We start from the raw sequence: 26,390 nt of genomic DNA, 5'->3' as shown, positions 1-26,390 counted from the left end.
CAATGACAACCCACTCCAGTGCTCTTGCCCAGAAAATCCCATGAACGGAGAGCCTGGTAGGCTGCAATCCATGGGGTCACTGAGGGTCAGACATGACTGAACAACTTCACTTTCACTTTTCACTTTCATGCATTGGAGAAGGAAATGGCAACCCACTCCAGTGTTCTTGCCTGGAGAATCCCAGGGATGGGGGAGCCTGGTGGGCTGCCGTCTATGGGGTTGCACAGAGTCAGACACGACTGAAGTGACTTAGCAGCAGCAGCAGCAGCGGTTTCTTAGAATGAAATGCCTGTCCTCGACTGTTGGATGATGTGTGAGTGCTCAGTCCTGTCCAGCTCTTTGCGACCCCATGGGCTGCAGTCCACTAGGCTCCTATCTCCATGGAATTTTCCAGGCAAGAATACTGGAGTGGGTTGCCATTTCCTCCTCTAGGGGATCTTCCTGACCCAGGGATCGAACCTGAATCTCCTGCTTTGGTAGGAGGATCCTTTACCCACTGCCGCACCTGGGAAGCCCCTATTGGATGATGAAAATCCTTAAAAACTCTGCCATGACTTGGAGGAAACTGGACCTTTCTTAAAAATTCTTATCATAAGCCCGTGGTGATTTTTAGTTCTGATATTCTTTTCTTAAAAATTTCTTACACCTGCCTTGTGCCCAAAACAAATCACAAAATTTAAAATGCCTATCCTTTCTAAATGTGGAGTGAAAGGCTGGGGCTTGTTAAAAGGATTGACTGAATTTCCTGAGCAGAGAAGTGGGAAAGAGGCTGGTCAGCCTACATGCGTGAGCTGATCGCCCCAATTTGTAATCAATACAGTGACTCAGGCGACACAGATACAACGGAGACCCTCTCCTACTGCTGGGCTGTTGTAGTTTGGCATGCGGAGTGCAGTATTAAAGAGTTTTGGGTCCTCATACTCTATCCTGAATTCCTTTACCAAATCCAGTGATTTTTAAAGGTCAAAGAAAATTCAGTTTTCACAATTCAAAATGAAACAGCCCAGAATCCTTGAGGAAGTCATGACACTGTTTTGAAGTATTTGTAGAAAGAACCAGAAAAAAAAAAATGCTGCTTTTCTTTGGGATTTAGGAAGTAGACTCAATATAAAAGGTGGGGATCTGTTTTCTGTTTTCCATCAGTGTGTTGACAAAAGGAAGCAAGAGACGAAGAGCCTGCAGTTGGAGATGCCCTTTGAAAGGTTTGGCTTCTGCTGTTCGGTGACCCATCTTGGGTGGCCCTTGCAGTCCTGCTGAGACCAGACCATATGTGTAACTATGTTTGCAGGGCTGGATCCCAATGTAGTCGGGCCAAGGCGTTGATGAATAAGCACCCAAATGAGAAGTGCATTTGGACAGAAGGAGGCAGAGAGTACAGAAACAGGGGTTGCTGCTGTGATCTGGGGCCAAATTTTAGCGCTGTCTTCGTTTGCCTGCTCAGGTGCAGAGCTTTGCTTGTTGCGAAGGCAGACCTAGGACTCAGGCAGCTGCCCGTCTTTCCTCCAACCACTAGGAACCCATTAGAAGAAAAGACGCATTGCATTGGGCCAGTTAACTTTCAAAAGTGAAGGGTGCTCAGGGAACAGGAGACGCTTGCTCCAGGCGTTGCAGTCTGCCTTTGTTGTTTAATCTCTCAGTCGTGTCCAGCTCTTTTGGGAGCCCAGAGACTGTAGCCCGCCAGGCTCCTCTGTCCGTGGGATTTCTCTAAGCAAGAACACTGGAGTGGGTTGCCATTTCCTTCTCCAGGGCATCTTCCCAACCCGGGGATTGAACCTGTGTCTTCTACATTTGCAGGTGGATTCTATACTATCTGAGCCACCAGGGAAGTGAGATACTGCCTTGCTCTATCTAATTTGGTTTCATTCCCCAGATTTGGGAGAGGCTAGAACTTGGAGACTCCCCATCATTGAACAATGAGAAGATTCTATTCACAAAGCCCTCGAAAGGTCAGGCTGAAAGGCATGCACAGCTGAATGTTATGGGGATAAAGGTCAGAAAGTGACCTTGGGTAAGACACTTACCTTCTCTAAAGCTCAGGGTCATCTGTAAAATGGGAATAACAAAGACAGCTGCTTCACTGGGATGTGGGGAGCAGTCGATGATATAATCCACTCCAAGCTCTTATCTTCACACATAATGAATCCTCAGCAAATTTCAAGTGTCATTTGTTTATGTTTAAAAACTGATGGTTTTCATATTTGACTTGTCTTAAATTATGATGAAATTCAGTTCAGTTCAGTTCAGTCGTTCAGTCATGTCCGACTCTTTGCAACCCCATGAACTGTAGCATGCCACATCTCCCTGTCCATTACCAACTCCTGGAGTCCACCCACACCCATGTCCATTGAGTCGGTGATGCCATCCAACCATCTCATCCTCTGTCGTCCCCTTCTCCTCCTGCCCTCAATCTTTCCCAGTATCAGGGTCTTTTCCAATGAGTTAACTCTTCACATCAGGTGGCCAAAGTACTGGAGTTTCAGCTTTAGCATCAGTCCTTCCAGTGAACACCCAGGACTGATCTCCTTTAGGATGGACTGGTTGGATCTCCTTGCAGTCCAAGGGACTCTCAAGAGTCTTCTCCAACACCACAGTTCAAAAGCATCAATTCTTTGGTGCTCTGCTTTCTTTATAGTCCAACTCTCACATCCATACATGACCACAGGAAAAACCATAGCCTTGACTAGATGGACCTTTGTTGGCAAAGTAATGTCTCTGCTTTATGAATATGCTATCTATGTTGGTCATAACTTTCCTTCCAAAGAATAAGCATCTTTTAATTTCATGGCTGCAATCACCATCTGCAGTGATTTTGGAGCCCAGAAAAACAAAGTCAGCCACTGTCTCCACTGTTTTCGCATCTAGTTGCCATGAAGTGATGAAATTCATCATGGTTGCAAAACCTTCGAATTGTACAAAAGTTCTTTGAAGTTAAAAAGTAAGTCAGATTCTCTGCCCCTACCTCTGCTCTCCCAACAAAACAGAGTCCCTGGGTTCTAGACTTGCTTCCAGTTCATGTAGGTCTGGGCAAGACTTTTAATCTGTATAGTGGGGATAATACTAAAAACTACTTTGCAGAGGTATCATGAGCTTGGAATAGTGCCTGGCACAGAGCCAGCTTTCAATAAATGTTTGCTCTCATTTTTCAAGTTAAAAAAAAAAAAGAATGGGTAAAACTTAAGCTTGATTCTCTGCTAAAATTATGTACAGTAGTTTATAGACCACCTTCCTACCCTAAGAGTTGATGAAATGCATAAACTTATGAACAACTTCAAGAATGTGCTAATTTTATCATTGGAAGCCTCTTGGAATGTAATCTGTTGCAAAGTTCCAGACAGAGCAGAATTCTTTTCTACAAAATCTATGATATGTGTGTAGTCATTGTCCCTGAAAATATCCAGAAAGAAGAAATCTCCCATTATTGGGATGGTCCAACACATTAGTATTGGAAACTTTTAGATTAAACAGTTTTCTGTTGTTATTGAATAAAGAACACCACTTGCTAGCTCTGGTAGCTTGTTTAGTCTGGAGTTTCCTTACTGGACGGACAAAGAACATTGCAGAATGGAATTACATCCTTGACGGTACTTTGAGTTTTGGATTTTTGGATAACAGAAGAATTTCTCTCACTAAATGTCTCCTTTCTGCTGTAAGACAGTCTCTGCTGAAAGACATACACTCTTTTATCTATATATCATAAGTCGGATCTATTTTCTAGTCTTCACAGTCTCAGCACATTCTGTTGAGAATTTATGAGACTGGAACTAACTCTAGGAAATGAAGAAATCTGTCATTTTTAGGAAGTGAAGACAGCTGTCTCTTTACTGCATGATGTAAGATTATCAGGTAGGAGTTAGTAGATGCTTTTTTTTTCTCAATTTTTTTTCACAATTTATAGAAAAGGTAATAAAATCATAATATACTATTTCTAGGATTCATCTTCAAGGAAAAAGGCTGGATAAATGAATAATGACTTCAGAAACCTAAAAGTGACATTTAGATGAATTTGATGAGGCGTCTGATGATTTCTTGCTGGAAAAAAAATTGATACATTTTTATAAATGTGTGGCTGGAATAACTATAACATGAACCATATAATACCAATGGATTCAATTTTAAGAAATGAAAATGTCTGTAGTATTTTCACAAACAATACTCAATACCAAGAGGGTTTAGAAATAATCAGGCCGTGTGATTAGAACATATTGAAAGGTAGTTTTCTTTTTCTTACCTATTTTATAAAGTACTTAATTTTTAATAGTTCTGTAAGTCACCTTGTCTTGGTTTATATCTTGGCGCAGCTCTGTCCCTAAGTTCCTTGATCTGTGAAATGGTTCTCGTAAGAACTGAATGTTATATGTGACGTGCTTAGAACCAGGCCTGACACACAGTAATCAAAGCCCTCAGAAAACAGCTTTGTTGGAGGGTGTGTGTTTCTACACTGTGGTCAGCATAACTGGGGAAGAAATCAACTGATGTGCTCAGTACTTTATTATACTTTCAAAGCATTTCATCATCTTTTCATGGGTTTTTCAGCAGGTTTCTGTGTGTGTGTGTGTGTGTGTGTGTGTTTGAGGACTCTTTTATTTTCTTCAAAGCATTTAGGCTAGGAAGTATCTATTCAGCTTTACATCTGATTCTATCTTTAACACTTTCCCATAAGTGCTGTTGGTTGTTAAGATTGAGAGGCAGAGCGTCACTGAACAGGAAATCCCGGGGCTGCCGGCATTCAGCGAGGGGAAGCGCCACGTGCTGGGCTGTCAAGGCTGTAAGAGGAGGGTGCAGGGTATCCAGAAAGCACAGGACACCCATCACTGGTGCCCAGAGCTGAGCATCAAGATGATCTAGGCTTGAGGAACGAGGTGAGGAATTTCAGCCCTTGGAGATGGAGTAACAGGACACTCAGCTGAGCAGAGAGAGGTGCGCTCGCCCAAGGCTCCAGGAAGGGTCAGTTGGTCCTAGGAAAGTGTGAGGCAGGAGAGAAGGATTTGGGGTGATGGAGAACAGGACAGAAATAGTAGGGCTTTCCCCCTGATTTAAAACCATGGCATGAAATGTATGACTGTGTATTCATTGGTTCTGAATGGACATGTCCTCTGCCTGGAAGGGGCTTCCCTGGTGGCGCAGACGGTGAAGAGTCTGACTGCAGTGCAGGAGACCCGGGTTCGAACTCTGGGTTGGGACGATCCCCTGGAGGAGGGAATGGCAACCCACTCCAGTATTCTGGCCTGGAAAATCTCACGGATGGAGGAGACTGGCAGGCTACAGTCCATGGGGTCACCAAGATTCGGACATGACTGAACGACTTCACTTTCTTTCTTTCTTTCTTTCTTTCTTTCTTTCTGCCTGGGAGAAGATTAGGCCAGAGGAACAGTCTAACTTTAAGAAACCATGACGTTGGCAGCTCCAGCTTCAGGAATAAGCATCCCCATTGCTCTTCCCATTGTTATTCTTTTTTTTTTCTTCCCATTGTTATTCTGATGAGCTGAAGTACCCTGGAAGATTTCAGTATGCACACAATAGGCATATGGGGAAAGGCAGGAAACTCTTGTTCCAATAAAGATACATAGAGTGGTTTGTTGTTTTGGGTTCTGTAGTCAAATTGCGGCCATTTTTTTTTAAAGTGGGAGAGATAGAAATATTGAAATAAGAATTGTTTGTAACACCCAAATAAAAAAAAAATGAATAAATCAGTGACATCAAATTCAGTTGTTTCCCAAAGTACACGTTGATATCTTTCTTAACAAATTCAACAATGCTGCCTGGTCTAGATGATGTATTTATATCTGTTTACCTGGCAAGGCCTCATTCATATAAAGTTGTAAATGAGCTTAGGAGACAAAAACAAGGAAGGGCGGATGTTTGAAAATGGTATTTATTGACAGTTAACGTTTTCTGTGCCTACAAATTTATGGACAGAGAAAGATTTCATAGGATACTGCTAGATACAAAAAAAAAAAAAAAAAGCTGGTTACAAAACACTGTTTAAACACAAATCTTTACAAATAAAATATGCAGGGAAAATATAAGGAAAAGAAAATACTGAAGGAAACACACTCTGTATCCCATTGGAGAGTAAGCACTCCAGCTAAAGGAAGTTTCAGGAGGAGTGTGAACCTAGTTAGGTCTGGTAGCACAGATAACAGAGGTGCACATTGGGGATCAAGTGCTCAGTAGGAGGTGGTGTAGAGCTAACAAGGAGACAGTAAAGGAGTGTTAGGTAGTTCGAATAGGAAACAGGAGTCCAAAATGGTGGTGGCAAAAAGACAAGGAAGGGAAAAGCCCGCGAAAATAGAACAAAGGAAGGTCCGGGGACTGGATGGAGGACCTCGGGCAGAACAAACAGCACTCCTGGCTAGCCCAGTTTACATAGGGCAGGCCCAGGGGGAGGAAAAAACATGTGAAAAGAAGAGCCAGAGGGCCAGGGGTCGCTCTTCTCCTCGTTGGGTCGGCATGCCCTCACACCTCGAGGATGTATTTTCCTGCTATTTTCTAAATAAAACTGAGCTGTACCACGGAGCTGTAACACTGATCTGTCTAAGAGCTATAACACGGTCTGTCCAAGAGCTGTGACGCGCCAAGGGCTTTAGTGTCTGTCGCTTCAAATTTTTGTTGAGATGAGACAGAACTGAGGAGATTACTCTCGCCTGATAAAAGTAAGAAAACTCGCTGGTGGAGGCTGTAGAATGAGTGTGTAGTGGTCTGAGGTGCCCCTTAAATTAATCAGGTCCCTACTTTTCCATGAAACATGTCTGCTATGTCAGGATCATGGGGCATTTGGGAATTCCAGGAGAAAAGAAACCAGGCATGTTTTGTGAGAGCTAAATTCACCTCACCCAACACAATGGTTTGGATGATTGATTCTTTTTGATCAAATGAATGCATTTATGCAAGAATGAATGAATGAAAAAACCTCTGGTGGCAGTGAAGGTTGCTTTTCTGATGGCAAAGAAATGAGCTTGGGGAGAGAAGTCAGAGGGATACTACTGAAATTTTGTTTTCTGAATTTCCCTCTCAAACTGTGATGGCAATGAGATTAAACAACACAACGACAGAGTGTGTGCTCAGTCGTGTCCGACTCTTTGCAATCCCATGGACTGTAGCCCGCCAGGCTCCTCTGTTCATGGGATTCTCTAGACAAGAACACTGGAGTGGGTGGCCATTTCCTCCTCTAGGGGATCTTCCTGACCCAGGGATTGAACCCCATCTCTTGTGTCTCCTGCATTGGCAGGCAATTCTTTACCACTGTGCCGTCTGGGGAGCCCAATGAGATTAAAGTCTACTGTTAAATGTGTGTGTATCATGAACAGACTGAGCCACTGAACTGAACTACTCCTTGCAAGGAAAGTTATGACCAACCTAGACAGCATATTTAAAAGCAGAGATATTACTTTGCCAACAAAGTCCGTCTAGTCAAGGCTATGGTTTTTCCAGTGGTCATGTATGGATGTGAGAGTTGGACTGTTAAGAAAGCTGAGCACCAAAGAATTGATGCTTTTGAACTGTGTTGTTGGAGAAGACTCTTGAGACTCCCTTGGACTGCAAGGAGATCCAACCAGTCCATCCTAAAGAGATCAGTCCTAGGTGTTCTTTGGAAGGACTGATGCTAAAGCTGAAACTCCAATACTTTGGCCACCTCATGCGAAGAGTTGACTCATTGGAAAAGACTCTGATGCTGGGCGGGATTGGGGGCAGGAGGAGAAGGGGAAGACAAAGGATGAGGTGGCTGGATGGCATCACGGACTCGATGGACCTGAGTTTGAGTGAACTCTGGGAGTTGGTGATGGACAGGGAGGCCTGGTGTGCTGTGATTTATGGGGTCGCAAAGAGTCGGACATGACTGACAACTGAACTTTGAACTTATCATGAACAGGACTGTAGCTAAATGAATCCACTTGAACTTGTAAAGGCCCCAGAGATTGAGCACACAAATAACCAGAAGACGAGTTGTTGATTTTGCTGTGTCACCAGTTGTAATGACGCCGGATGACCAGAGATAGGTCAGTGACTGCTGTCTTCTTTGGGGGCTTTTTAGAATGAAAGAGATGCGGTACGTCTGCTGGGGTGGTGTGCTTTTCTCTTCTGCACTTTTATTCCCAAACATCACATCTTCTCGTTGTAACAGACAAGTCATGTGTAGAGACAGAAACCCTTTGTGAGTTAAGTTAGGAAATCGGAATCACTGATGGGGAATTGGCCGCAGACAACAGAGGACACAGCTGTGAAAAGGTGCTGAAGCAGTTGAGAATGGTTGGAGGATGGCGGGTCATCAGATGTTTGGCCAACTCAAGTGGAGCATGTGGATATGAGCGTGAAAGAAGCACAAGCGGAAATCCCCGGGTCTCAGTGTCCTTGAAACATGAGGTTAAATGAGCTCTGGTTCCCTTGCTCTATACCCAGCCCGTGTCATGGTGCCTGGTGCCCTGGTGGATTCCTAGCATTTTCTGTATGAATGAATGAGTGGGAAGCTAGAGGATGAGCAGAGGTTGTCTGGACTTACAGGAGAGACCATCTCAGTGATTCTGATAAAAGACAAAACAGGGACTTCCCTGGTGGTCCATTGCTAAGACTCTGTGCTCCCAAAGTACAGGGACCTGGGTTTGATCCCTGGTCAGGGAACTAGAGCCCACATGTTAAAACTAAAAGTTCATATGCCATAGCTACAAGAGCCTGTGTGCCTCAACTAAGACTTGGTGCAGTCAAATAAATATTAAAAAAATAAAAATAAAAAAGAGACAGGCCATATTAGAAAGGGTGATGTCAGGAATTCCCTGGTGGCCCAGTGGTTTAAGACTCTGTGCTTTATTGCTGAGGGCCTGGATTTAATCCCTGGTTGGGGAACTAAGATCTTGCAAGCTGTGTGACATGGCCTGGAGAGAAAAAAGGGTGATATTTATGGCCATCCAGAGACCTGAGGCCCCATGGCCTGGAAGGGGCTCTAGTAACACAGATCAGGAGAAAGGGACCTTGGACATAAGTGGAGTGAGGAAGGAGGAAAGAAGTCACCAGTGAGAATCTGTGGCATGACAGTCTGTGCATGTGTGAGGCCTGCCTGCGGGGACCAGAACGTTCAGGGCAGGGTTGTTATGGTTCAGTTGCTCAGTCATGTCCAACTCTTTGCGACCCCATGAACTGCAGCACGCCGGGCCTGTCCTTCTCTGTCTCCCAGAGGCTGCTCAGATTCATGTCCATTGAGTCTGTGATGCCATCCAACCATTTCATCCTCTGCCGTCTCCTTCTTCTCCCGCCTTCAGTCTTTCCCAGCATCAGGGTCTTTTCCAATGAGTCACTTCTTTGCATCAGGCAGCCAAAGTATTGGAGCTTCAGCTTCAGCATCAGTCCTTCCAGTGTGTATTCAGGGTTGATTTCAGGGCAATAGGATCTGGGAACAGGGAAGAAGAAGTGAAGCAGAAGGATGTCTGACCAGTAACCCCTGTCCTGTTGGTTTTCAAGTGATGATGGTGTTGGCATGGCTACAGTTGAGGGAGAAGCCACATAGGTACCTAACTCATAATAGAAACTGCTGGACACCAACAGATGGTGATGGAAACTGTGAGAACAGATGCTCATTTAAGGGGTTAAATACAGAGGCCAGGCACATGAACAGCAGGTAAAGGACGTGCTGGAAACCATAATTTGGAAGATTCAAAAGACTAATGCAAACCTAAGGGAGTTACAAGGAGAAGAAGTGACCCACAGGGTTGCAAGTACCTCACAGCTAAAAAAAATAATAAAAGAAGAAGAATATATTTTATTTTGGTCCAGAGAGAGCTAGGATGATCTGAGGAAGGTATATGCCAGTAGAAGTAAAAATGTTGCTGTCACAGAATACAAAACTGGATTTTAACCATTTCAAAGAGAGCAATGAACCAAAGTGTTTTTTTCTCCCTGAGTTGCCACTAGCTGTTTCCAAGGAAAAGATTCATCAATGAACATATTGTAAGTGTGAAGCCTCCGCCCACTATTGAGCTATTTGAATACCAACTGCTTTTGATAAAGCTACTGGAAATCATGCTTGTCAAACTTCCTGCACTGCCTTATGAAGGGCACTTCTGTAAACAGAGACTAAAAATACATTGAGTTATAGATATATGAGAATGATAAGGCTAAGATACACAGAAGCAATTTCCTATCAAAATAATGTGTACCTAGGATACTTAAATATTCCTGCTGGTCTTTATCAGGAGAATAATAGGCCTGCTGTCCTCAATTATATTGATTCAACAGGATGAATGTGTACGACAATATTTCTGTATATAAAAGAAAATTATTGCCTCAATGAATTGCCTCAACTTAATTTTGGATTTTTCACATTCGTAAATTGAGACATCCAGGAGACAGGGAAGGACAGGGAAGCCTGGCATGCTGCAGTCCCCTGGGTTGCAAAGAGTCGGACACAACTGAGTGACTGAACAACAGCAGTGTTTGTAAATTGAACTTATTTTACTACTTGATGATATTTTATAAGAAATAAGTTACGATTTCAGTGATTCCGGAGCTGGTTGTTGAGGGGTTTTTTCACTGCATGATTGTTGATTAAAATTGTAGGGCGAGTGCAGAGACAGAGTAAGTTAAGCAATCAGGCAAGAAAAGGGAAATTTATTAGAGGAAAACGAGAGGGTGACGGGCCCTTAAGGAGAACCAGCATCTTCCCTTTCTGACGGGGTCTTTCTTATACCCTGCCAGTGAAAAGTTCTCTGAAGGGGTGGTTAATTTTTAGCCTGCAGTTGAGTCCTGTGGTCACATAGCCAAAGGCCTAGAATCTGGTGGTCTCGTAGCTTTGAGAAGGCAGATGCCAGTGAGAAAACAGAGTCTCATAGCTTTGAGAAGGCAGATGCCAGTGAGAAAACAGAATCTTGTTTGGGCAGGTTGGTCAGTCTCAAGGATCACTGTGGTTTTATTCTTTGTTTGTGAGGGCAGCATGATGAGCCATCTTAACAATGAGCCCCCATGTAGACCCTATGAAGAGTATTACGACTGGATGTAAACACATTTGTTGTGTTTTACTGTACGTGTGGCTTCCCTAGGATTTCCTGGGCAGTGTCTGATTTGGTGGCGCTTTTGTGTTTGTAAAGCGAGGGTGAAAGTGGTTTGATAACTACCGTCGTTCATCAATGGTGCGTTGTTTTGGCGTCGTTCATCAATGGTGCATTGTTTTGGCAGCTCAAATATTCCTGTCATGGAGATTTTTGAAAAAATAAGATTCTGGATGTCTCCTTCTCCATGATAACAAATCCTTAGTCAAAAGTCTGTTTTGCTCCTGATGGGATATTGCTAAGACAAGGTACATAGAATTAACGTGCGAAGATGTCACATTTACACATCAAGTAATTTTCAGGCCTTAACTATGGCCAGATCAGAAGAGAAATAAATGGCCTTCCACTGGTCCGGTGGAAAGGTATTACAATAAATTTTTTCTTATATCGTCTTGGAACAACATTGTAAAATCACTCTTTGTTTCCTCCTTTGTGTTGTGTTATTTTTAAGGATTTAAGATTTGGTATCCAGTTTTTTGGTTCATAGGAGACTGTCATTCAAGAAGCATCCGAAATTGAGGCCACCAAATGCCCCCCCACCCCATAAATCAGAGAACACACATAATTTGAATATTCTGCATATATTTACATATCGATGTCAAGAGTCCCTAACTCCAATTATGTAAAATAAAATTAATTAGTGCAGCCTCCTGTAAAACCCATATTCAAATCCAATATTCAGGACAAGGCAGCCTGGAAACACCTACCACACCTTAAAGGCAATTAGCTTAATTTCTTCTGGGAATAGGAGGGTCAGGTAGATGCACCTACCTTGGTGCATCAAGGGGAACAGACACAGAGGTAGATGTTTGAACACAGGGAATCAGATCCCAGGCAGTTGGTCCTGAGTTTCTGTGTTCTCTTTCCCAGTGAAAACTGCACGTATTTACACATACTGCAAATACTGCCTTGTTCTTCTCGAGTTCCCACGAGCATTGCGTGGCACTCACTCTCTTTGGCAAGGATTCTTTCTCCAGCCCCAGGGAGAGCAGAGAGTGTGCCAGTGCATATTCCTGGTGATAAAACTACTGCGTTTCTCCTGATTAGGCATCCTCATGGGTGAGCACTGCTGGAAGGACCTTGACCCTCCCTTACCTGCCTTTAGAAGTTCTCCTAATTGTAGTTCAGCACCAACTTGGTCCATTACGAACACCTTAGACTCTATAGTTTAGAACTTCTTTTAAACCTCAGATTTGCTTGGATGGCCTGGGTTGCTGCCTCAAGACTGGACTTTCTCATGCTTGCATAAAAAAGACAAGAGGTGGGACTTATCCTGATGGTCCAGTGGTAAAAATTCTGTCTTCCAGTGTAGGAGATGTGGGTTTGATCCACAATCAGGGGGACTAAGATCCCACGTGTGTGTGTGTGTGTGTGTGTGTGTGTGTGTGTGTGTGTGCGCGCGCTCAGTCATGTCTGACTCTTTGCGACCCCAAGTAGCCCACCAGGCTCCTCTGTCCATGGAATTTTCCAGGCAAGAATACTGGAGTGGGTTGCCATTTCCTCCTTCAGTGGATCTTCCTGACTCAGGGATCAAACCCAGGTCTCCTGCATTGAAGACAGATTCTTTACCTGCTGAGCCACCAGGGAAGCCCCTTTAACCTTTCTAGTTGCATGTATTTATTATATACAGTAAATGGAACTTGAGTGTAATTAACAAGCTTGCCAGGTAGCGCTAGTGGTAAAGAATCAACCCGTCAATGCAGGAGATATAAGAGACATGGGTTTGATCCCTGGGTCAGGAAGATCCCTTGGAGTGGGGCATGGAAACCCACTCCATTATTCTTATCTGGAGAATCCCATAGAAAGAGAAGCCTGGTGGGCTGCAGTCCATGGGATTGCAAAGAGTTGGACATGACTGAACAACTCAGCACGAATATATGCAGGCTTGCATGGGGACTTCATTTTTGTGATCAGGGTAAGGATGGTTTGGAGACTAACTCACTCTATCTTTCTTCTCTTAGACTGTGGTTTTGAACTTGCTTCCCAGAGCTAACTTCAGCATGCTCAAACGGAAGCAGAGCTCCAGGGTGGAGGCCCAGCCGGTTACTGACTTTGGTCCCGATGAATCTCTGTCGGACAACGCAGACATCCTCTGGATTAACAAGCCAGTAAGTTTCTTTTTTAAAGAAGAATAGAGAGGCACATGCTGATATGAAGCTGCTTTGATTCATTTAATTCAGAAGCTCCTGTCCCTGTGATGTGAAACATCTGAGTGGCAGTAGAATGTGGGTGAGTCTTGGAGTCTGGGAGATGAAAACGATTCCAATGACACAATGAGATGCCCTGTGAGTTACTCACAGAGGAGGCATCAGAGGTGGCTCCCCGACCTGCCCTCTGTGCATCTCCTCCTCAGAGTCACAGAATGTGGAGTTAATGCCACTTCTCCGGCCGACCTGAAGCTGGAGACTGTGATGAGGGATCTCTTCACTTATCCTCACCACGCAGGAGTCCGAGGAGACAATCAGATGTTGGGAATTAAAGGTCTCCTTCTGAGTTGCAAGTAAAGGTTAATGAGATAGAGGGTAGTATCTGTGAAGAACTTGTCACCTTCTCTGCCTAATTAAGCTGACAAGAACTTGAGGCGAAGCCCAGCTACACCTAGTATCATTGTACATGAGGAGACAGTCTAGCAGCCAGAGCTGGGGCTGAAGGCATTGTTGCAGAACTGGGAAGCTCAGCTTCCAACAGCCATCCTGTTGTTCAATCGCTCAGTCGTGTCTGACTCTTTGCGACCCCATGGACTGCAGCACACCAGGCTTCCCTTCACCATCTTCCGGAGTTTGCTCAAACTCATGTCCATCGAGTTGGTGATGCCATCCAACCATTTCATCCTCTATCACCCACCCCCTTGTCCTCCTGCCCTCAGTCTTTCCAGCATCAGGGTCTTTACCACTGAGTCATATCTTCACATCAGGTGGCCAAAGCATTGGAGCTTCAGCTTCAGCATCAGTCCCTCCAGTAAATATTCAGGGTTGATTTCCTTTAGGATGGACTGGTTTGATCTCCTGCACAGGATCCACTCTCTTATCAAACTCAACAGCAGGAGCTGAAATCAGGAAATGAACTGCCACTCTTGAGCTGCTTGTCTTTCCCTTGACCTTGACTGTAGTAAAGATGATCAGCCTTGGTCCCCTCTGTCCTCTCCCTTCTTATCTGTTCTCCAGACCACTTCTCAGCTGCTCACATTTCTTTTCCACATTTCTGTGTCTGTTCACATCGCCCTCTGCTTAACAATCATTGAAACATCCCTATTACCTACATTGAAAAATTTAAACAGTAGTTTGTATCACATGCAAGGCCCTTTATACTGTGGCTCTAACTTGTACAGCAGCTATCTTTCCTGCATCTATACACTGTCCACTAATCGGTGGCTTCCTGCTCCTCCGAGGTGTCCAGCCAGTTCGCATTGTTTCCATTGTCTTGAGATGCTTTCCCAGTGACGGGCTACCCAGGTAGCTCAGTGGTAAAGAATTCACCTGCAGTGCAAGAGTCCCAGGAGATGCAGGTTTGATCCCTGGGTTGGGAAGTTCCCCTGGAGGAGGCCATGGCAACCCATTCCAGTATTCTTGCCTGGAGAATCCCATGGACAGAGGAGCCTGGCGGGCTAGAGTCCATAGGGTTGCAAAGAGTCAGATACAACTGAAGCGATTTAGCACTCACACACAGACGAGTCCAGTCCTCCTTATCCATGTCACCCCTGCCCCCATTCACTCTGAAAGTCTCCTGCTTTGACCCTCCCGAACCACTGATGAAATGAACCTCTTCTCTTTCCACTTATCCTACTTTATATGTTCAGTTCAGTTCAGTCGCTCAGTCGTGTCCAACTCTTTGCAACCCCATGAATCGCAGCACGCCAGGCCTCCCTGTCCATCACCATCTCCTGGAGTTCACTCAAACTCATGTCCATCAAGTCGGTGATGCCATCCAGCCATCTCATCCTCTGTCGTCCCCTTTTCCTCCTGCCCCCAATCCCTCCCAGCTTTTCCAATGAGTCAACTCTTCCCCTGAGGTGGCCAAAGTACTGGAGTTTCAGCTTTAGCATAATTCCTTCCAAAGAATACCCAGGGCTGATCTCCTTTAGAATGGACTGGTTGGATCTCCTTGCAGTCCAAGGGACTCTCAAGAGTCTTCTCCAATGTAGATGTAAGTAAAAAATGATTTCTGTATAAATGTATATGTGATGCATCTTAGACTGAAATAGGCATAATATCGCTCATTGGTGATGAGTTGCAACTGTGTTGTTTCCATTGGTGTGTCTTCAGAGCCCAGTGTAATTTCCAACACATAGTAGGTCTTTCCCATTCATGTTTAGGGAATTTTGAACGAAAGAGAAAATAAAGCAGTCATTTTTTCTTAGCGTCCACCAGTACAGAGCTTTCTGAGACCTTCTGAAGAAGGTAGATTTATAGATGTAGGCTTGGAAGACTAACTAGAAGGATTAATGCTTAACGAGAATTCATTCTGTAAATTCATGATGGTTTTGTGGGAGAACTCATCTTTTGAGGCTCTTCTGTGTAATTAGATCCTTTGTATTGGAGGCCCAGATGGGTCTAAATTTACACGTGGTGTTTATTGAAGTGCTTCTTAATTGGCATGAAAAGTACATCAACTTTTAAAGTTAATCATCAGTGACTTATATGGTATGGAAATCAGTGGCATTACGTCTTCATGCAAATATTACAACTGTCAGGTTAATATTATAACCCACTCACCAGCCTACAAATGTCTGAGTCTCCTCAAAGATCTGACAGCCTATTCTGTTTTTCATCTCAGGTGGTTGTTCGCTTGTATGGCTTCAGAAACCATTGACCATGAAACTGTAACAGCTTTTTTTTCCCCACAGAGAGTATATTAAAGGATTAATATGACTGCATATATTATGTGTATATATATATATATATATATATATATATATATATAGGCTATTCAACAGATAACACATTGAAATTATGTTTAGGAATTGTCTACTGATTTGTTAGTAATATTAATTGTGTGGGTTTAACATGCAAATGCATTAATATTTTTTATCCTAGCTATTAGTTTTCATAAGAAGATATTATATGGATGATTTATGTCCTACGCTTTTACACATGTATACACACACAGAAACATCTTTAACTTTCTAATTCCTTCTTTATGTTAGGATTAAGGAAAGACCTCAAACAGCAAGTGCACTGCCAGCATTGCACAAAAATGTGTTTTTTGGCATTTTGGGGAGAGATATCTGGGCTAAATTTATATGAAACATGTTCTCAAAAATAAAAAGGTTCATTTATTATTAACTTTTGAAAATATAGGATGAGAGCAGATTTTAAAATATATTTTCATACACACATGTTAGCATGAGATAATAGAATGAAAGCCCCACATACAGGAAGTGTTATATATCAGTTAACTTTAAGAAGCATCTGGAGTCTGCTGGGATGAGCCCGTGTGCTAGATTCCAGGGAAGATAGAATAAATATGGCCTCAGAGTCTAGGTGCTCACAGTACATAAAAAGTATGAAAGTAATAGCATATCAGTTTTCTACATATTTTCATTGAATGAGGCTCTACTGTGTCCTTATGTCCCAGTAAGTATCAGGGGCTTTAGGGTAGTGTGACCTGGTTCACATTGAGGTGAGGTTTTATTAATGCAGGACCACAGACAAGCTCCTTAACCTTCCTGAGTCTTAGTGCTTCCATGTGGAAATTAGGCTGCTTTGAGAATTAAATGATGTAAAATATATTGAAAATATTTAGCACATTATCAGTATTTAATATGTTAGTTTTGTTCTTCCTTTTCTCCCTAACCCAAGTGTTAGTTGCTTAGTCATGTCCAACTCTTTGCAACCCCATAGACGATAGCCTGCCAGGCTCCTCTGTCCATGGAATTCTCCAGGCAAGAATACTGGAGTGGGTAGCCATTCCCTTCTCTAGGGGATCTTCCCAACCCAGGGATTGAACCCAGGTCTTCTGCACTGCAAGCGTTTCTTTACCATCTGAGCCCCCAGAGAAGGCCCCCTTTTCTCCCTAGTGGTGAAATGTTGGGTTGGCCAAGAAGTTTGTTCAGAGTTTTCTGTAAGATGTTACAGAAAACCCAGATGAACTTCTTGGCCAGCCCAATATTTCCAACTCAGTATTACGTTTTCCAAATAGTGTGGTTCATAACACAGGTTTCAGATGTTTTATGGCATCGGATAGTAACTCTGGGCCATCTCCACAGTGGGTTCACTCTCTGCTGCGCATCTGTGCCATCATCAGCGTCATCTCAGTCTGTATGAACACGCCCATGACCTTCGAACACTACCCTCCTCTGCAGTATGTGACCTTCACCCTGGACACTCTGTTGATGTTTCTCTACACAGCAGAGATGATCGCCAAAATGCACATCCGGGGGATTGTCAAGGTGAGTGTTTCCATGTTATTTAAGCTCAAAACCAAAGCACACTGAATTCATTTAATGTTTTCATGTTAATTTCAGTCAAATAAAACATCTCTTTATTTTATCAGTATTTAATATGTTAAATATTAATATGATAAAATACTGATATTGAAGTACTTTTAAGAGGGTATAATTCCAGATATTGGTGAAAACATGATACATTTAAGAGTATTATAAAAGTGAAGTCAATCGTGTAAGGCATAGAGTCTTGGAATATCTGAGGCCCCACCTCCAGCTTCCTGAAGGCCAGAGGAGGGTCTTTCATGCCGCCTACAGGGTGATCATGCCACCTAACCCAAGGAGGCACCTGTTGATTTATGGAATGCAGAATAAGTGTTATGTGATAAATTTGCCAGGCAATGATAATCAGGAGGATCTCATTTGCCTGAGGCATACTAAAAATGTAAAGAAGTAAAAAGAGAGACTTTAAATGGAAAGGAATTCCAAAACTGTAAGACAAGAATGTGTAGCATGAAATTGGTGCCACTGGGAGACAATAAATAAAGAAAGAAAAGAAAAGATAAAAGAAAAAAAAATGAGAAAAGGAGGGAAATTTCTATCCTGGGGTAGATAGATCTTCCTCCTATGACACTAACCTTTATAGAGGTTAAATGGAAATCCCAAATGAACTTTTTGGCCAGCCCAATAATCTCATCTCAGTATTATAGATGATCCTGTCTCTAAAGTATTTTGATGGTTTAGTTGCTAAGTCATGTCTGACTCTTGTGATCCCATGGACTGTCCATGGGATTCTCCAGGCAAGAATACTGGAGTGTGTTGCTGTTTCCACCTCCAAAAAGTATTTTAAATTGTGCTATTTAGAGAGACAGTGGTATAATGAAACAGCAGAATGTGTATTAGCGTTTGACAAATGAAAGTTTTGACTCAAATTAGGATTTGAGTCTTTTTATTTACTGGCTGTATAAACATCTCAAGGGAAGTAATTGTGATGAAGAAGAGCCTTATTTTGTATAACATTTTTGAGAATTTAATGAGCCAATGCTTAAGATGTATTTATTGGGTCAACTTCATTGCTTCTTTTTACATGTAATACATTGTATGCTGTCTTTAAAAGAGAGGAATCATAATCAATGCATTACTCTCTTCATTTTTAACTTTTTAAAACATTTTATTAAGGACATTTTAAAATTTACATGAAAGTAGAGATTATAGTTGGAACAAATACTATATACTATAACTCAACATCAGTAGTTATCAATACTTGTCCAGTTCTATTTCTTTTTAAGACAACTCTGAGAAATCAGATTATTTTAGAAACAACTTACGCATTGCCAACTGATAAAGTCTTTTTTCTAAATATTGTATTGGGCACAGGTAGCAGTAATTTCTTACTGGAGGCCAGTACACAATCCATATTCATGATGCCCCACTTGTCACGAGTATTTTCTTTTAGAGTTAGCTTCTTTGAGTCATGACCCAAAAAAGCTTCACAAGGTGTATGTTTTTGCGTTTGTATTTTCTTTTAGAGTTAGCTTCTTTGAGTCATGACCCAAAAAAGCTTCACAAGGTGTATGTTTTTGCGTTTGAAGTTTGAATATTTTATCACGTTAAGGGATTAAACATAAATTTCAACTCTTGAGAATTGTATCATGAACAGCTTTTACATTTTGTTGAATGATTATTTTTCCCCTTGACTCATAATAGTGTGGCTTTCCTAGTAATCAAACCATCCTTACATTCCCAGAAAACACCTGGCTGGGTCATAACACAGTTTTGTTGTGTTTTAATGTACTATTTCATTATATTTGTTATCACTTTTCTTATTTAAATTTTGTTTAATCTCTATCAGGCTTGATACTAGCTATTCAGTGTGTATATATATGCTGTGTATATGTACTTCTGTGCTCTAAAATAATCTGAGTAATCTTGAAACTGTTTTAGCTTGAAACTTTTGGTAGAAATCTCCTGTGAAACCATTTGATCCTAGTATTTTTTTCATGGGACTCCCTTTCTTTAAATTGGTTTGTTTAGACTTGCTTGGTCTTTACTTGATGAAATAAATTTTTTTAAAGAAATTGTCCACTATTAAGTTTAACTTATTAATAGTGAATGTTTACAATGTACTTATTTCCAACTAAAATATTTGTACAGCTTTTTTCAAAAGTGAAAATTTGTCAAGAAAAGTGTAACCTGATGCTTAAAATAGAACATGATTTACACATATACTTTATTTGGGTCGATAGACTCAAATCCTGTGTCCCTGGAAAGGCTAATCTTCAGGGAGAAAATAGGGAGGAGAAGGTAGTGATGCACTTAACACTTTCCAGTTGTTAAGGAGATAAAGAATGCCAGCACCAGATTTAGCCCCCAAGAGCTGTGGAGCCGTATGCACACCCTAACCTTTTCCAGGATTTGTGGACAATGGCAGTGTCTCCATTGCACACATGCAGATACACAATAGTGGTTCTTCTAGTTACACCGTGACTGGGGCAAGTATTTTTGCAAATGTGCATAGTGAACATTTGTATGGTGAGAACTCAGATAGTGAGAGATCAGTATTTTGTGGAAAATGCTGTAATAGTGGTCTGGAAAAGTTATAGGGGGAAGGGGGCACCAAAAAAATAGTGACAAAATCCGTTTGGGGCTGCCCAGAAAAGTCTTGAAGAAAGAGAATGTTGAGGTCTTGTCTTGAAGGATAAGGAGGTGTGGGCTATGGTGGGGGTCATGGGGAGGGAAGTAAAGGATTTCATGGAAAGAAGAAAGCAATGCTCTGAGACACACGGCCTTGGAACAGACTGGAGCCTTGGGGTGCTCTGCGTAGTCAGAGTGAGGAGTAGCAGATGGTATGCCCAGGGAACAGCCGGGGAGGACCCTTGGAAGGGAGACCAGCTGCATCTCGGAGGACCTTGCAGCCTTGTGAGGAGCTCAGTCTTCCTTCTGTGGTCAGTTAAGAGGCATGGGGATCGGAATATGAGTGACATAGTTTGATTTGTGTTTGAGAAGTTCACGGTGGAGATCACACGCTCCATGCACTGCAGGAGATAGAAATTGAAGCACAGAGTCCTTCTGGCAAAAAATGTCCTTCGAAAGTTTCATTAGAGGCATGTATCTGCTTGAAGGATTTCACATCTTTTATAACATTTCCCAAGCTTGACTATATCTGCCAATTAATTTTCACTCCCCGATCATTTGTTTCTAAGTGCCTCTCCCACGAATTCCTGTTCTGAGAAGCACTGTAGCTCAACCAAATTCCTATGGGCAAAAATAAAGCATCGGGGTGATATATGTTTGTGTTTTTGTGAAGCATTCCATGTAGTGCAGACTGTGAAGTCTTCAGACAATTCTCAGTTGTCTATTTTTCATCTGGCAACAGACCTGGCTAAAAAGTAGCATGCATCCTCTGAGCATTGTTGAGGTAATAAATAATAATGCTAAGACACAGTGACAGATGGGCCCTGGGAATGCAGAACAATAAATCATGTGCTTATGAAACTACACCCATGCATATTGTTTTGTGACTGCAAACTATATCCCTGTGAATGTCTTCAGGTAAATGTGTTTGTTTTCTCTGCTTGTTAAATCCTTGCATGGCAATTTAAGTTCCTCTCTTATACTGTATAATTGATTGGCAGCCTCCAAGTGTTTACCTTTATAAAGATTGATAGACAGCTCTTGAATAACTCATCTCCTCAGGCACCAGCCTGCTGATTTCTGCCCATAACTCAAGCACTCTCTCCTCTTCATTTCTTGTTGATGCAACAAGCAAATTAAAACCTTTCTTTCATATTGGGAGAGATTACGGTTTCTCAAGTACCAATGGGCCTTCCTGTGTGTTAGGTTCTGTTTCCATATTTTGGAAGCAGGAGGGAGGGACAATTTATTATTTGCAAGTATTATAACTTGAACATGAATACAGTAGGATTTTAAAAGGATCTGGACATACTGATACATTGAATCATAGCACCGTTTAACCAGTTATGGTGAAGAGTCTTTGAAAATACAAACTGAAAAAGAGACAATGAGTTAAACGTATCAGACGCAAAGTGCAACATGAGATTATGTTACTGAACCAAAATTGGGTCTGTTCACCTTCACCCAGTAAAGCCAATCTACTGACACGGGGTTGTGGTCAAGGCAACTATAGTGTTTATTTCAGAGCCCAGCAAGGAGTATGGGCAGCTAGTGCTAAAAGGACCTAAACTCCCAGAAGGGATTCAGGGAAGGGATTTTAAAGGCCGGATGAGGAAAAGGTCAAGGAGTGCATGACCAGCTCATGGAGCTGGTGGTATGGTAACTACCTTCTGGTTCCAGCTAGTCTGGGTCTAGGGGCTGGTTTTCAGCATGCCGTTAACTTCTTTCACCTTGTGGGATTTTAGTAACTGCATAACAACTCAAGGATATGGCTCAGAATTTTATCTACAGCCCAGGAAGAGGAATTACAGCTCCTTGACTTTGTTTTATGGTTCAGCTATTATTTGGCCTTATTAAACTGTTTTTCTATGTTTCCATATTTTCTCACTTTCCTGATTGAGTTTGCTCTTTAGAACTCCAGGAAGGCCTAGGAGGCTAGAGCTTTTGTACAAACAAAATGTGGGGGACACAGCAGGGTCCCACTTATCTTCAGTTATACTTCAAAGTGTCAGGTTTCAGAGCCTGTGTTCTGTTCATGAAAAGGTATTTTGTCCTTACGGAGCCGTAGTGAGTATTGATAATGATTGATATGATTTCAATTTCAATTCAGTCATATTTGCAATCTCATTATAATGCAAAAATTAAATAAACCTTGTGCTGCTGTGCTTAGTCATGTCTGACTGTTTGTGACCCCATGGACTGTAGCCCCTCAGGCTCCTCTATCCATGGAATTCTCCAGGCAATGCTATTTCCTCCTCCAGGGGATCTTCTCCATCGAGGGACTGAATCTCTGTCTCTTGCATCTCCTGTGTTGGCACTCGAATTCTTTACCACGGTGCCACCTGGGAAGCCCATATTAAACTTTGACCCAATTCTTATTTGCATGGCATGTCAGCTTTGCTGATTCAAACTACACTAATCTGAGAAATACGCAAAAATTATCTCATAATTTCATCTGTGATCTTTCATGATTATTCAGGAAAAGAGTCTTAACTTTAAGGTAGTACCTTTCAATGTACTACATCTTTCTCTTTTTGCGACCAAGAAGCATTCCTTTAAAGGGACAGTAGTAGTAGTTTCAGTGAACCGATAGGTGCACGGATGCATTCATGAAGCATAAGCATTGACTTCTTACTGTCTGCATTGTAATCTACAGAGGCTCAAAAGACATGGTTCATATGCTTATCTCATTCATTTAATATCATGGTGCAAGGTAGTGGGAATACCGCCTGAAATTGTCTAAAGTTTCAAGATACTATTAATCTTCAGAGCAAACTCAAACATTGACAGTGGAATGGAAGATAGACCTTTTTTAAAAAATACAGCGCCGGAGAATATGTTTAGAGAAGATTTAAGTAGGAAACCCAAACTACAGGAACTAAAATATAAGTTAAATAAATAGCTAGATGGGAGTTACAAAGGACTATTCTGTCCGTTACACGGTATGAACCTTATTTATATACAAGAGCTGAGTTGCTGCTGGTTGCATGATATATGAGCAAAAGCACTGATTAGAGTGGGCTGTGGTCAGACCAAAGTCTGGAGGAAAAAATTGGCATAGACTGCAGGGAATTTTTCAGGAAGACAGAACAGCATGAAGGACAATGAATGCTAAAGGGCAAAAGGTTAAAAAAAAAAAAAAAAGATGGGAAAAATCTGAGTGTTATTGGTCTTTGTATCTCGGATCACTATTACACAGCTCAAAGGTTTTTATAAATATTGAAGGACTCCTGGAAACTGAAACCAAAAAATACTGTGTAAAACTTCTGCTCGGTGGATTATTTCATGTTTTATACCAGGCAAGTTAAAAGAAGCTAGTTTTAATTGACCATTCCATGCAATCTAGAGTGTGGTGGTCTTGTTGGGACAGGCAGATACCACTCTGAATTGCTGGAACATCCACCACAGAGAACATTCCAGATAATTCAACTCAAATGACTTCATAATTCAGAAATAGCTTTCTGTATTATACAGTAGAACTTTTTTTGCTAAACCACTTTTCATGAGGTCATTAGAAATTAGAATGTGCTTGCATTGTTGCTGTTCAGTTGCTAAGTCATGTCGGAGTCTTTGTGACCTCATGGGCTGCAGCACTCCAGGCTTCCCTGTCCTTCACTATCTCCCAGAGTTTGCTCAGATACATGTCCATTGAGTCAGTTGTGTGTTTGCACGCTTTTGTTTTATTTGGAATCCAACCGGAACTTCTAAAATGACTTAAAATAATCCATCCTTTGATAGAGTTCAAAATATACTCTAAGTCAGCTTTTCAACATCAATTTCCTTAACCTATAAATCTATATAGTAAATAAAAATCCAGCCAACTCTGTTACTGATGACTTTACATTGTAAATTTGTGAGGCTCATATTTTTCAAATTTGACTTTATTCACACCAACTGAGTGATTTTTGTTAATGCTAGAATTTTCACCTTTTAAAAAAGTTAGCTTTGAAAGATCTATTTTAAAAATGTAACACATGACCATTAGTCAAAAGGCATATGTAGGGATATTCTGGGGAAAATTATGTCTCTTTTCCACCTTTGGCTCCTTGCCAGTCTGTTCCCCTCCCTGGGAAATACCATTATTTATCCTCGTTTTTTATATTTTAAATAACCCTCAATATAATGAGAAGCTCTCAACTTGTATCTAATTGAATATAATTTGTTACTAAGGCAAATTATGAGCAATAGGAGGTTAACTGTAGTGATACTACGTGAAACATTTTTAAATTTTAAAACAGGAAAAAAATAATACTATTTGGGAAAAATCTTCTATAAACTTATCTTATTTGAGTGCTTCTGTACCCAATAATCTGTAATTATTAATATTCTCTTTCTTGGCTAGCATTTACGTTTAATCGTTCCTATTTTAAAATAGTTCTCTGCTGAGCTTCATAAAATTTCTGTGTTCATTTTGGAATTATTTTACATTTTTAAAACAAGCACAATTATGCCTAGTTCTTAAAATAAAGATCAAGTGATATTATTTCACTTTTTTGCTCAACATATAAGAACATATTTGTTTAATAAAAGTTGATTTGAAAATATATACTTTAATTTTTCTGTATGCATGCATGCATGCTAAATTGCTTCAGTTGTGTCCAATTTGTTGCAACTCTATGGACCATAGCCCGCCAGGCTCCTCTGTCCTGGGATTCTCCAGGCAAGAATACTGGAGTGGATTGCAATGCCCTCCTCCAGGAGATCTTCCTAAGCCAGGAATCGAACCTGTATCTTTTATGTCTCCTGCATTAGGAGATGGGTTCTTTACCACTAGCGCCACCTGGGAAGCCCATTTTTCTGATAACACTTATCAAAATAGAATGTGTGTGCATTTTACATTTTTTAAAAAGTAACTGAGAATATAAGTTACATAAGGGCAGGTGGTGTTCTATTCACTTCTGTATCACTGGTGCCTGAATGCCGCCGAGAGCATAGAAATGTTCTATTTACTGAGTGAATGAATTAACAGATTTGTTCAATATATCAAACAAAACTTAAGGGAAATTTAAAAGTGCAGCTTAAACATTTGTATTTTATTATCTTTTAGGATGGCAGTCAAAATTAGACTCATTTTATATTGGTTATATTGTCTATATTTAGTTTTACAATTAATTAATATTTTAAGTTGTGCAGTGTACAAAACAAACTTAATGCTTATGGTAGAAGATTCCTCATGGGATATTGAAGACAGCTATATTATCCCTTAATTATTTGCTCTATACTTAACATGTACATATGTGAATACATAACCAGTAGCATTTTATGATATAGTTTTTATCTTTGTAAGATATGATCATATGATGATCATAATGCTAATTTAATAGGTTATTGTCCTGTTAGTCACCCAAACCCCAAATTTGCTTTTATAACTCTTTTGTGGGTCTTCTTGAATACACACCAAGTCTGGTTGATTTTTGTGCCAGTGGTAAAATTATTTGTGCATTCATTTGAGAACTAGCATTGTTTTCTCTTAACTCTCCACAGGATTAGTTTTCCCACCATGATTATAACTTTATTATAAATTAGTTGGCCTTACGTATAGTATTAACTGGGTATGTACGTAGCTGTATATCTACACAAGATGTGTGTGTGTAGTTGGTGTGTATGGGTGTGTGTGTTTCACTCGGCATTACATCCTCTTATATAAAGTACATGCTTCAGTTCAGTTCAGTTCAGTCGCTCAGTCGTGTCCGACTCTTTGAGACCCCATGAATCACAGCACGCCAGGCCTCCCTGTCCATCACCAACTCCCAGAGTTCACTGAGACTCACGTCCATAGAGTCAGTGATGCCATCCAGCCATCTCATCCTCTGTCATCCCCTTCTCCTCCTGCCCCCAATCCCTCCCTGCGGGGAGCTGCCCGTGAGAACGGGGTCCTTTGTCTGAAGGACACAGCTCTGGGAGCTGCCTCAGTCCTTGAGGGTTTGCTTGCAAACATAGCTCTCTGTCCCGCCACCCCAGAGATTAGGCGCTTATTTACTGCAGGCACCTGGAGTTCTATGCAAACTTCTCATGCACAGAGAAATGTTATCTGGTTTAAGAAATAATAACAGGGAGCCATTCCCATGCTCTCAAGATTTCTTGTGACTGTTTGTAAGATGTATAGGCTAACCAAGAAAAAATGTCAACTGTTTTGTCTCTCTCATGCTTTTCTGTATAAATATGAGATGTTGAACAAAGTTGGTGTCAGACTGCGTCCCTTCGTGGTGACGTGTCTGAACCTCTCGACCCCATCTTTGTAGTCTCTTGCTTTAGTTTCTTTCTTAGCCCCACCGTGCACGTTCTCGGGACCTGATCGACTTTGCCGGCTGGCTCCGGCACCTCCCAGCATCAGAGTCTTT

General features: G+C 41.6%; 1 protein-coding gene across 3 annotated transcripts in view; it reads left to right on the top strand.

The window, feature by feature from the left end:
• Window positions 1-26,390, top strand: part of NALCN (sodium leak channel, non-selective) — a 314,747-nt gene that overhangs the window by 16,936 nt on the left and 271,421 nt on the right. For all 3 annotated transcript variants that reach the window (XM_070800447.1, XM_070800448.1, XM_070800446.1), the window contains exons 2-3: window positions 12,995-13,141; window positions 17,239-17,421. In XM_070800447.1, the coding sequence (XP_070656548.1) occupies window positions 13,034-13,141; window positions 17,239-17,421 (291 nt within the window). In that variant the 5' untranslated portion in view covers window positions 12,995-13,033. The remainder of the gene's footprint in view (window positions 1-12,994; window positions 13,142-17,238; window positions 17,422-26,390) is intronic.

This window comes from Bos indicus, chromosome 12 (genome assembly GCF_029378745.1).
Source record: "Bos indicus isolate NIAB-ARS_2022 breed Sahiwal x Tharparkar chromosome 12, NIAB-ARS_B.indTharparkar_mat_pri_1.0, whole genome shotgun sequence".
Classification (NCBI taxonomy): Eukaryota; Metazoa; Chordata; class Mammalia; order Artiodactyla; family Bovidae; genus Bos; species Bos indicus.
This window is presented reverse-complemented; position numbering and strand designations above follow the sequence as displayed.